The sequence below is a fragment of the Nyctereutes procyonoides genome, unplaced genomic scaffold, assembly GCF_905146905.1.
Source record: "Nyctereutes procyonoides isolate TBG_1078 unplaced genomic scaffold, NYPRO_anot_genome, whole genome shotgun sequence".
Taxonomy (NCBI): Eukaryota; Metazoa; Chordata; class Mammalia; order Carnivora; family Canidae; genus Nyctereutes; species Nyctereutes procyonoides.
In genome coordinates, this window is record NW_026575046.1 from 14,055,086 (window position 1) to 14,068,484 (window position 13,399).

The 13,399-nt window shown below is 43.7% G+C and overlaps 1 protein-coding gene across 1 annotated transcript in view; it reads right to left on the reverse strand.

Moving 5' to 3' along the window:
- Nucleotides 1-3,534: 3,534 nt before the first annotated feature.
- The window catches only part of ADAMTS12 (ADAM metallopeptidase with thrombospondin type 1 motif 12), a 304,749-nt gene continuing 294,884 nt past the window's right edge, over nucleotides 3,535-13,399 (reverse strand). The window contains exon 24 of the mRNA XM_055325268.1: nucleotides 3,535-7,220. Coding sequence (XP_055181243.1) covers nucleotides 7,042-7,220 — 179 coding nt within the window. The 3' untranslated portion in view covers nucleotides 3,535-7,041. The remainder of the gene's footprint in view (nucleotides 7,221-13,399) is intronic.

Below are 13,399 nucleotides of genomic sequence, written 5' to 3' on the forward strand. Positions count from 1 at the left end.
GGCGCTAAAACGCTGTGCCACCGGGGCTGCCCCTCCTATTTTATTTTAAAGATTTATACTTCAAACACTACAATTTGTACTTTATTTTTTAAAAAAATTCCTCTCTTCTCCCAATCTTGCATCAGATCAGTAGTTCAGAAGCTGCATCATGTTTTTCCTATGGTTTGAACAGCCTGGACTTAGTCCAATGGCCTTGCTGCCCAAGCAGACCTGTCCACTTGACCATGTCGGGCATGGCATTAAGAACTGGGGAGAGAATGACGAATGAGAAGTGACTCTTACCATCAGGGAGCTGATCACACATTGGGAGACAGAGATGTAAGCGAATGATTGCCCAAGACTTGCCCAAAGTCCACAACTTGGTGGTGGTGCGACAGAGACCGACATCCAGGTCTGCTCCCAGTATGGTCTGTTTGCTTCCCAGCATACTGCCTCTCCTTCAAACGCTGGGAAGATCCCAGAAAGGGGATGCACATCAGACATTAGTAAAGTGGAAATGTTGGGCTCCTTAGTTTTCAGCCCCTGGATCCTGTGTGAGAGGGTAGTTCACAGGACACCCGAATATGTTCCCAAATACCATTCCTGAAAGTTGCTTGAATGTCTTGAGTGCCTATAATTAGTTGTTGATTACTCGCTATGATGGTTAGTGTAGCTCTCTGTGTTGGTTCTGAATAGATTACCAGAATGATCTTTCACCTGTCAGTTGCTAGGAGAACTCCATGTGCCTTGCCAGCTCCTTTACTTGGCATCAGCACATTTTTATTGAACACATACTATGTGCTAGACAGTGAGCTAAGTTCCAGGAACAGAAATAACAAACAATATCTTCCTTCTCTTCAAAGGGCTGAGTCTGGAGGAGTGGCGTGTTGGTAAAAGAATTCTAAGCAGGTCCGTGGCAGCCTGGAATTAAGAATATAGTTAGTGGTAGTTTAAGAGTTAGTTTTCCCTGGATCTGTTCCTACCTGTCCTAAGTGAATTCCAGACCCTGCAAATTCCCGATGGTTTGGGAGCAACAGGAGAATGTCTGATGTGGACTAATTCTCTTAATGATTTACCCCTACACCTCAGTGTTTTCCTGTCCTGCCCCAGCCTCCAGAGGCACCGTCACAGCTGGCATTTGGGCAGGAGACCCCTCCAGCTGGCTCATGCCTGCTTCTTTGGGAATCCCTTGTTATGACCTTGGCCCCAAGCACCCTAGACCATCATTGCAGAGGCTGCAGGCACTGTCACTGAGGACCCCTAGTCCTGGAAATAAGCCCACGAAGTTGGAGCTGGAGGTGTGCTAGGCTGTACCAGTAAAGGAGGGAGGCTGGGCTTGTCCAGTGAAGGCACGGGCAATGCTTGGTTGGGGAACGAGCACAGAGGCAGGACCACTCTCTCATTTACCTCTGGTCTTGTTTTCTACTACTCCTGCCATGTCTGTTTGTGATCTTAAAAAAAATCATACCCTCATTTAGCGTTTATGGAAAAGGAACCTTTTTATTTATTTATTTATTATTGTTTGTTTGTTTGTTTATTTATTTATTTGAAACTTTTTAGATAATGCCTTCTGTGTCCCCCCCACCATCACGTCTCTTTCCTTCATGCTACTCTTACCTCTCTCCCATAGAAGCAAGAGGCCTCAGGGTTGGTAGTATTGAGATACCCTTTTGGAACTGTTGTGATGCCCTTGTCAAGAGCTCTTCCCAGTGCAGGAGGGAATGGTGAACATTTAATGGCCATGGATGGTTTTAATGGGTTAATGGGTTGAGTGATCCATCTCTCTCTCTCTCTCTCTCTCTCTCTCTCTCTTTCTTCCTCTCTCTCCCTGACTTCCATCCTTCTTGAGCCTGAAACCTGCAGATGTAGAGAAGAATAGGAAAACTCATTTCCCTCTGCATCCAAAGTATGCTCTCCAGGCCAGCCTTACCTTTAGTAAAGCTGCTGTTTCGATCTGGCTGATTATGTGTATTCTGTTTGTGTAGGACCCTCAGCTGGAGGAGGAGGATTTTTCCAAATCCCCAATATGTCATTTTTCAATTTTACTTGCATTTGGTTTATTGCCCGTGGCTCTAGGGTCAAACGCCTGAGCCCCCAGGGGCTGATTCGAGCCTCTTTTGGATCTATGCTCGCTACCCTTTGTCCCCTCCAACATTAAGATGCTTTTTCAAGCAGGTGTGCTTTGAATCCTGATAAAAATGTTTTCCTCTTTAGAGGTTTCCTGACCCACCTCATCAGTCCTTTTGTGAGTTCTGAATTTTAGGGTGAGCTCGGTTTTACTTAAGCCAGAAATGCTGCTGCTCACTCCAGGGTGATAATTGTTCGAGTACAGTTTTTCAACTTCAAACCTTTGACATTCTGAACCAGATACTTCTTTGTTGGGGGAGGGGCTGTCATGTAGTATGTTTAGCAGCATCCTTGGCCCTACTCACTAAATTCCTATAGCACTCCCTTCCCTCCTTCCCACCTTACAAGTTGTGAAAACCAAAAATGTTTCTGGATATTGTCAAGTGTTTCCTGGGGACAAAAAAATCATTCCTGATTAAGGACTGTTGTTCTAGAGAAAAATGGACAAAGTGAAAGAGGAGCAGAAAAGTGTCTCAGTCTTTCTGGCAGGGTTAGTGTAGGCTTCTCGGGGAAACGGCATTTGAGCTGAATTTTGTGGGATAAGAATTTCCTAGTCATCACAAAAAGAAGAGTCCTTTTTTTTTTATAAAGATTTTATTTATTTACTCATGAGACACACACACACACACACACAGAGAGAGAGAGAGAGAGAGAGAGAGAGAGAGGCAGAGACACAGGCAGAGGGAGAAGCAGACGCCATGCAGGGAGCCCGACGCGGGACTCGATCCGGGGGCTCCAGAATCATGCCCTGGACCGAAGGCAGTGCTAAACCGCTGAGCCACCCGGGCTGCCCAAAAGAGTTTTTAAGGTACAAACAAGGAGGTATTCATAGCCCTCTGTGATGTTTTCTTGACCAAAAAATGATTCCTACCATTCCTATGCCTTCAAACATTCTAGGGATAGCCCACAGATGCCTGGCTCTTGCCAGCCTCATTTTTACTCATTCCACCTGAGTCAATTCCTGACCCTATGTCCAAATTCTACCTTTGCTGGTCACATTTGCTATGCTCTATACCATTTTGGAAAAAGGATTGGATTTCCAGAGCAAGATCCTCTAGAGGTGGGTTACTTTCTCTTAAACATTATGCCTACATGTTGGATAGATTGAGAGAGTAGGTTGTGCTGTGAGCTGCAAGTCTGAATACACTAAACCTGGTATCGAGGAGAATTTGACCTCACTTCAGATCATTATATGGTAGGTTGTGTCCATTGTGTAATCATTCACTAGAAGAGACCTACGTTGCCCCTCATCTGGGATGTGATTCATCTGGTGGAATAATGCTCTAGGAGCAGAATAGGAGGGAATCTGCACACAGTGTAGGAGGAAGAAATTGGTATCCTCCTCCTCCAGTTGCTAAATTCCAGGGTAACACTGGTGGGTGGTGGGAGTCTCACAGCAGGAATAAATGAATTACATGGAAACACCAATGAGTTCAGCCATTTATTAATGCCACGCAATGGCAGGCTATGAATACAATCTGGTTTTAAATACTGAGGTACCCACCAAGGTACCCCTTAAGGAGGCTTGGCCTTGCAAAGCAGTGCTGCACAGAGATGTAGGGATAGCAAATAGGTTGGGCCATATACATCATACAACCACTTTGGAGGACAATAATAGGTTGAACTATGTTTTTTTTAAATGACATAACTTAAAATAATAATTAATACGAATAATAATATTTGAATTAGCAATGCAACAAAACAGGAGTAGCATCCAAAATGTTGGCTAAGTTACAGCACCAGGCAGTTCATGTCATGTGGTCTCTCCCCTGAAAGTGAATCGCTGTGTAGTGAGCACCAGATACACTGTTCCAGGACTTTATCTTAAAGTTAGTGGAAGAAGAGCTAAGACCTGCAATCTCTGCGGTGGTAATGTGTAGCTTTTAGAGTCTGAAGAATTTTAGCCAACTGATTGGGAAATTATGATACAATACAAATCTCTCAAATTGGTTTCAGAAACTTGAGGAAAGTTATCAAAAACATTCACTAAATATCTGAAAGCACCACACTGGGATGATTGCACCAAGAAAACCCATCATAAAACAAGTCATTCCCACGAAGAGGCAATTGTCATATCCACAAAATGATTGTTTAGAAAAGTATTCACGGGTCTCTTGAAATATTGTTTTCTCATGGTGCATTATGTTTTAACGTTCAAGAATTAAATTAGCCCACCACTTTTCAGAGTACAGTGAACTCTACCATGTGAAAGGCAATGTAAACCAAAGTGGGCTCAAGAACCTTGCTGGATTTAAGCACCAGACACTGTGTGGCTTCTCTGGTTCATGGGAGATGTGTATCCAGTGTGTCTTGCTACACTTTTCACTTGCTTGTTCAAGGTGGGAAGAAAAGAAGACAAGTATTAAACAAACCAGTGATGCAGCTCTGTGCTGTCCCTCATGAGTATCAAAGGAATGGAGAAGACAGCATGTAAGTTCTTGTCTTCAGAGCCTCCCCTCTCCGATTGCAAGCACAGGGACCTGTCAAAACCCTGATGATCCAAAGCTGAGTGACTGTCAAGGTAACAACTGTGTCAGATGACTAACAGCAAGGGCTATTTCTATCCTGGAGACCAGAATGATGGATGCCACACAGCTATCCCACAACACAGCCTCCAAATAGGAAGCGAACGTGTGCATGATCAGGGGCTAACTTCCTGTCTTTGAGAAACTAGAGAAAGGCCTAGAATAGAGTATCTGGCCAGACCCCTCCCCACATGTCTATCATCCTCTCCACCATGTAGGTCATAAATAACATGGCCCATTTTGTGAATTGGGAAATCTGGCCTTGTTGAGTTTGCTGAGGTCAGTAGAGATCTGGGTTTGTTCCTGAGTTTTGAAAGACTAGTCATATCCAGGTCCCTGATGACACGCAGAAGCCCATGATAGCTAGTACAGTACCAGGTGAAGTAACTCAGCCCAGATGACTAAATTCAGCGCCCTGAAAGTCCACACTCTACTTGCAGGATAGTCTGTGAAAAAAAAATCAGTATATCCTCCACTCACGTCACTAACAATTTAAGTCTCTTCTCTCTAAAATGGTTATTTCACCAGAGAGTGTCACCAGCCAGCAATGTTTGCATTTAAAGACAGAGAACACAGGAATGTCATTATCAAGAAATAAACCCCCTGGCTTTAGGTAAACATATCTGTTTTCATCCTGTTTTTCTTCTTAAGTTCCCTCCCAGCCCCAGTGTTTTATTTTCCACAGGAATTTATCAGAATAATTACACATTAATGGCTTGAAAAATAAAAGCACATCAAAAACAATTTTAAGCTTCTGGTATCCAAGCAGTAAAACCGGCATTGGCCAGCAACACCATTACACATCTAACAGCTGTAGATGGACTTGCCCACTCGTACAAGTATCTATAGGTTTATACTCGTCCTGCCACCATCTAGATATTAGCACCGTTTTTCAATAGCACCATTCTGCTGAAGGGGTAGGTAATTCAAGGGAGCTGCGGGACACTGTGCTCCTGGTGAGTAGTAACTGTGCTGGGCCTGCGCATGAGTCTAATATGCTGCTCCTTACGTGAAGGCCACATCCCTGTCTTCCCCCCTGTCAAGAGCTGGTTCTGAAGACTTCTTCCCCTTGAGGCCCACCCACCCACCCATCCTTGCTGTCTGGGTTCAGTTTATGTAGATGCCTCCCCTTAGAAACTAGGATATTTGCCTTGTATTTGAGACCACAGCTTCCCGATAGGTGGTGAGAACATCAAGAACAAGCATTTGCATGTTCATTTTACTGTTTTGGACTCTCCTGACTTACCTGCTCCCCCCTCAAAAGTAACTATTGGGAGTACTGGGGAGTAGGTCATGTTTATCTCACTTTTGAGGTTTTTTTTTTTTTCCTCAAGACTAGAAGTTTGTATCAAGTTCTTGTACTTAATGAATTTTACCTGGTTCTCTGAAATATTTAAATCTTGAGCTCCATTCCCATCCTAGGGGTAGGTGGGGGTGTATTGTAGCCACGGACCTGGCTATGGCAGCTGTTTGTGTAAACGCCCAGCAGTGGAAAGACAGTTGGGCCTCTGAGTTGATGACTCAGGCAGGGAACATGCTGGAGAGGAAAAGTCAGACAGGAAGACTCATCTGCTCTTCTCCAAAGGAAAGGTATTTGGCAGGAAACTGGGAAGAATAAAGGTTCATGTTTCTTTTCTTATACCAGAAGAAACTGATTTCTATTCATTTCCTCTTTAAGAGTTTTTCATGGAAATTATCCTTGAGTCATAAATGTCTTCCATGTAATTAAGCTAAATTCCTTACCTTTACTAAATCCTACAGCCTCTGATGATTTCCTCTTATTCTCGTGTCTCTAAGCAGGCACAGGAATCTAAACAGCCCAGATACCGCACCTATAGGGACTGAGTGATATAGCCAGCACTCTCTCTCCCTGCCCCAGTTGAGTACTGGCTGAAGAAAGTGGCCCTCTGCCTGGGGGAATTAAAGGAATGTTCCTGAAAGCTCTCCCATGACATTGACATATGAAACAGCAGCTTCCCCAAGTAGGGAGGGAAAAAAAGGATGATTTCACAAAGGTAAATGGATACAATGATTTGTTCCCTGGATACATGTGGTTCTATTTCCTGATACTCCTGAAGCAGTCTGGGAAAAATCTGGTGCCTTTGTTTTTATTTTTAAGGGGGAAAAGACATCATGTCACTGACTTAACCTAATTTGGCACCTTTCCCCAGGAGCCCATCCCAGGAGATGCCTGATCCTCCTGGATATCTCACCTGCCTATCAAGGAGCAGCAGGCACTTCAGTCCCATGCCTTTTGCAAGGGCATTTTGTGACTAAAAAACACAGTGAATTTTGTTTGCAGCCAAAGTTGGCCCCAAAAAACCTCAGTGAAGTGGTCCCTGGGGTAGAACGTGGGAGAGTCAGTCAGTGGGCTGCTGCATTCCGTGGTGCGGGGTGACTTCCTTCAGACTTAGAATCCTTTGGGGTTTTTGAGCGACTGTGGCTTTCTTGGCCTTCGGGTGAGGACGATGCGTGTCTGGGAACAGGAGAGGCAGCACTGAGCCCTCACAGTGGGCACAGAGCATTTCTTCATGGATTTTAGTGTTTGGCAGAAACTGGCTGATAAGTTGTCCTTGGTGCAAAGTAAATCTGTGGAAGGAGAGAAGAATAAGAAACACCAAACAAAAAACAAAGATTATCTTTTGTAAGTGAATGAGCACAATCTCTATTAATGGAAGATGTTATATGTCTCCCAAGGAAGCCTTCATAATAGTTCATAGTAGCTGACATCCACTGAACATTGATTATGTATCAGACACTGTGCAAAGTACTTGTGCTAAACTGAATTAGCGGTCACAACTCTTCACTCCTGTGTCACAGTGGTATATATGTCCCCACCCTTGCCATGGCTGCCTGGTGGGTAGTGAACACTTCTCTACTGCTTGACTTTGGCTTCAGCTTAATACTTGCTCTGGACAATGTGATATTAGTAAACATGATCCCTATGGGGCCTTGGGAGATGCAGGAGGATGAGCCGGCCCCGATGAGCTTCTGCTGTCATCATGAGAAGGACCTGGTTCATGCAGCTAGTGGGCCACAGAGGATGGGAGACACATGGAGTGAACCTAGACTAAACTTACAGCTGGCAGCCAAAGGCCAACCAAGGCCAAGCCAGATTAGCTGAACCTTAGCTGACCTGCAGGCGCTGAGCAAAATCCCCATGGTTATAGTTTTGAGGCCTTTAGTTTAGAGGTGTTTGGTTCTGCAGTATTGTCATGTGATAGTTGAATGCAATGTTTCACATGCATTGCTCCACTTAATCTTCCCAGCAGCACCATCAGGTAACTATGAGCCTTTCTTTCCATTATACAAATGAGGACTGTAAAGCCTACAGAAGTTAAAAATCTGCACAATGTTACCCAGCTGGTAAGTGGCATCGCCAGAGCTAAACAGAAATAGTTTTGGCTCTAAAGCTTACGATTTTATCAATCATATCATTCAAAGCACCAAACAATATAACCCAGCTAGCCAACTAACCAATGTATTCTGAGCAGAGCTCAGCCGAGCAAAAGATTCAGATGCATAAAATGTGATCACTGCCCTCCAGGAATGTACCATGTAGGTGAAAGCATAAAGATCCACAGGTAATTCCACAGTAAGCATACAGTTAGCTACCTGGCTTCTAACCCTTGTTCTACTCTGACAGCTCTAAGCAGGTAAGTCCCTCGTGTTTTTTTCCTTTGGCCCTGATTTCCTTATACGTGATGCAGGGAGTTTCTCAGGGGCCACCAACACCCACATTCTAGGGGTGGTACTCAGACTGGACTGGTTCACGTACTCCTGGCCTGGAAGAAATTCAACAAGGTCCCAAAGAGCTGATTTTTCTTCTATACAGTGAAATGGTTTCAAATTTTGCCCGAGTGCCTCTCAGAGCTCTCCGGTTGCCTTTCTTTCTTCTTTACAGAGAAGATTTGAATAATTTTGAAGAAAACCTTCTTCACAAACAGGCTGCTGTCCTTTGTAAATAGGACTGTCAGTAAAAGTAGAAATTGAGGTAATATTCCCTTTGTGCAAAAACTGTGATAGTATTTTTTCCTCTTTATGCTTTTGTTCCCCTTCAGGTCATGAAGGAAAAAAAAAACCAAAAGCAAAAAAAAAAAACAAAAAAAAACCTTTTTATCTCCCCATGGCTCATCATTCCCTTGACTGCATCTTGTTTTTTGTTTTGTTTTATTTTGTGAAGAAATAAATGTCTTCTGCTAGCTATCAGAATTCTATTTTGTTTGCATGTTTTAATGGCACTTGGGAATCGGTAACACACAATGTTCCCCAAACCCCAACAGCCTTCACTGCTGATTCTTTTCTTCTTCGGGCCTCTTCTTAAGCCTATTATAAAATTCAATCTCTCCTAAAATCCCACAGGAAATTTTCTTGGGTGCTCTGTTTCAGAAGGAGTACATGTTTCAGCCAAAGATTCCTATCATGGAGTAGAAATTTGGGCTCTTCATCTCCCATAGCTCCACCAGAGTGGTCGGTATCCTCCGTGGGGTCTGGACCATGCATCATGTGTGCTGCTGTTCAGAACAAGGCAAGGATTCCTTTCTAGGCTGCTGGCTTTGGAATAGATCTGCTCCAGTTTCTTGGCCAGCATCTCCTGAAGCCCTTGTGGATGGTGGCTGGAAGAGGTGCATCTGGCATGGCTCTCTGTCCCATGTCCTCTCTGCCACGAGTATGTGAGTGCTCTGGGGCTACTTCAGGAAAGGAAGGAGGGAGGAAGTGTGAAAGCTCAGTTTGCATCCCATATCTTCACGAAGCTTCTTTCGGCCATGCTGGCCCACATGGATCCCTTCTGTCTCAGGCTCTTAACTTGCATTATTACTGTAATATTTGCTCAAACATGGTGCTATGTTCTATCTTGAACTGCTCTGTAAGTGGTAATGTGAGCCTTTTCTGCTAAGGCTTGAGTATGATCTCTCACGGGTGTCTACCATCCTAAAAAGGGCTTCTTCCTAGATACTTCCAAAGCCCTAACCTGTTGTGGGCTGAACTGCATCCTCCAAAGTTTAAGTGTCCCCAATCACTGGTACATGCAAATGATTGGGAGCCCCAATCACTGGTACATGCAAATGGGACCTTATATGGAAATATTTCTTTGAAGGTGTAATAATGATATAAATTAAAATGAGGTCCTACCAGAATAGGGTGGGCCCTTAATCCAACATGACTAGTGTCTTTATGAGAAGAGGAGGAGAGACAAGTACACACAGTGAAGAGAAAACCATGGAAGACACTGACATCAGAAGGAAACTGGCCATGTGATGACAGAGGCAGAGACTGAAGTTACTCAGCTACAAGCCAAGGAAAACCAGGGATTGTTAGCAACCACCAGAAGCTAAGACAGAGAGCATGGCCCTGTCATGACTTTGATTTTGAACTTCTGGCCTCCAGAACTGTGAGAATAACATTACTGTTGTTTTAAGTTATTTATCTCTTGGTAGTCTGTTATGGTAGCCCTGGGAAGGTAATGCACCTCTTCCCCTATGACAGTGATAACAACAGAAATACAACATATTAAGCCCTTACCACATACCAGGCAATGCACTTCATATACACTATCTCATTTGATCCACGTAGAAATGTACTTGTAGGTATAGCTATTCTTTTAAAAACTGAGGGTTCCAGAAAGGCTTAGTAATTGGCCCAGCATCACATAGCTGGTATGTAGATGGTGGCTGGGATTTGAACGTTGCTTCAGTGCCTCTAAAACTCTGCCACCAAGGGAATGAAGCTCTTGTACTGGTTACTGAGGGTCACAAGAGACAGATCTTCCTTGAAGAGAACATCTTCCTTTGCTCAACACACAGCCCTCAATTGTCAGGTTAGGTTGACACCTATGGGGCAGACAGAGGCTCAAAGACGCCTGGTGTTCTTGCCTGGTCTTGGGAACCATGAGATCATGAACCCTGCTTTTCAAGGGTCCTTGGACCCCGGCGAGCATGCTGGGTCCTGAGGTCCTCCTGTTTGAGGACTTGTAGGAAGAGCAGAGGATAGTGGTGGCCTAAATTGGGAGCTTGTGTTCCAGGCCTGTGTTTAGCAGCTCATTTAGACGATGACCATGAGCCCAACGTTGTGGCATGGCTTAACTGCATAGTTCTCTTTATTAGTATAAAACAATGAAGGCTTGTTGTGTTCATCAGCAGACTGGATCCCAGCCGAAGCCCACATAATGCTTATAATTAGGGGCGACTTGGAGAGGAGATCCCAATTTGTCTCTGCCGGTTCAACAGAAATCAAACTTAGAAATTTAAAGGGACAGTTATAAGCTTGTTTCTTTGTTGTCAGCTGTGTTTAGGTTGAAAGGGTAATATTTTTCCCACAAAAGAAAGTTGAACAACAATTTCAGTATTGCTGACAAATACAGTTTCTCTAAGAGTTTGGGTTCCTCGAGGCCAGGGGCTGTATCGCACTCATTTCTGTATCCTCAGCTTTCAGCACTTGTCTGAGACATATCTTGTGATCCCTTATATTTGTTGAATAAATGAAAACCTGAAATCTTATTTATCTGGAAGAAGATTTCTGAGTAGAGAGTTTGCTGACTCAAATGTTCATTTGTACCAACTCTGGTTCTAGGTACTGTCTTTATTACTCTCCTTATTCTTTTTCTTGCCTTCTCTACCCTTTATTCCTTAAATGAAAACAAAACAGAACAGAATAACCCAGGAATGGTGTGCATGAGTTTTACCTTTGTTTTTTAATCATGATGAATGCAATGCCTAGAATATACTGATACTCAGTAAGTATTTCTGAAAATATTTTTTTAACCTACTTAGGGTTTTACAGTCTACTACAGAAATGGTAGCTCTGATTTAGAATTTAAATCATTAGTAATTTAGTTGGCATCTAAAGGAAGTAAAATGGCCCAGAGGAAAGCAAACTTGACGTGGAATTCATATCTGATCTTATGAGAGGGACACAGGGCATATGTTAACTGTGATGGCTGGATGGCTGACAAGATCCAGACACTGAATGATTTATTTTCAAAGCATTTTAGAGGGCACAGGCGTAAGGGTGGCTGGTCAGTTTTTAAAACCAAGGAATTTCTTGAAGCTGCTCTTCATGTTGTTTCTATATGAGTAAGCATGGCTTTGCCTTCAAGAGAAGCTAGTAATTAACTTTTGTTGCCCTGATAATTGTGAGTGAGTGCAATTCATTGCTATTTACATCCATTGCCAGCCAACTGTTAGTCATCATCTTCTCAGTTGTGAGATTTCAAGATAAAAAATGTCATTTAACCTGGTTTTGATTATTGAAGATTGCACTGTCCAGCACAGTTAGGACCACCTACGTAGAATTTAAAAATAACAGCCCATAGCACTGGACATGGTCAACCAAGACTATATTGCTGCTTCAGTTATAAAAAAATCAACACAACATAGATGGGTTCTATAGCCTTAACATTTTAAAAAATGTGGTTATCGTAGAAGGTGATGACATGACATGAAAGTAAGAGGGTCTCAAATTGGCTTCTTGATCTAGAACAGGAGGCTTCTCAAATACCCAAGTCACCTGGGGATCGCATTCAGATGCAGATTCTGATTCAGTAGGTCTAGGATGAGGCTGAGATTCTACATTTCTAATAAGCTCCCAGGTGATGCCAAGGCAGCCAGTCCAGGTGCCACTACTACTTTGAGTAGCTAGAGTCCAGAAAACTAAAAATTAATCACAATTCTGAAAATGAGCCCTAGGTAGTAGCTTTTTTTGAGTTTTTTTTGTGTGTGTGTGTGTGTGTGTGTGTGTGTTTTGAGTTTCATGTAAGGTCAACAATAGCCATTCTCAAATGCAATTTGGTCAAGAAAGAAGTTGCACATAACAATCACATCTAAAGCATCTTCTCCCTCAGTGTATTGCATTCAGAATTTCCAGCTTAGCTCACCCGCCTAGCCTCCCCATCCATGTACAAAACCAATCACAGGACATTCCTACCTAAATGATTCATAGGCCCATCAACAAACATGTCCCAAACAGAACTCACTTCCCTTCTTCATTCCTAAACCCACTCCTGGGCGTCCTGTCTCAGTGAACTGTAGCCTTCTCTACTCAGCTGCCCAAGTCAGAAATCTGGGCTCATCTTCCCTCCTCTTCCCTCAGGAACAGAGTCTTGCCAAGTCTCCCTGTCTGATAGCTCTTGAATCCACTTCCTTCTCCGTATCTGTGCACCTACCACCCTAGCTGATATCACATCGTCTCTGGCTTGGGGGACAGCTGCAGTCTCCAAAGTGGGCTCCCTTGTCTGTCTTCCACGTGGCAGCCAGCATGACTTTCTCATGTTCACACCCCTATCTGGAATACTTCAATGCTCCTTCTGCACTGGGAACAAAGTCCAAACTCCTCGGCATGCATCCCAAGCTCCAGCTTTCCCCTCCAGCCCTACCATTCCTAACTCCCCATGACCTTCATACATGAGTTGGACTCCTGTGCCATGACCTTGTATCCTTCCTGAATATTGCAGAAATGGAAAGCCTGTCCAGGAACCTCCTGCTTGAGCCATCTACTCATCCTTCATTTCCTCTGCAGGCCTTCCCTGCTCTCTCCAGTTTATGGTCAATGCCCTTTCCAAGAGCTGTTGTAACATCCTTCCCTCCCTCGTCAGTGTCACTGGGTTGCAGCTTTGTTCCTTGTTTGACCTTATGTTTACATGTAGTCAGTCAGTGCCCAGCAAGTATCTGCTGATTAAGTGCATGACTTGTCAACAAGCAACCTCTAGGGAAAGTCTTCTCAGGGTGTGAACTCTGTTGGCAGTCTCCGTTGAATGCCAGCCCTCTCAGTTC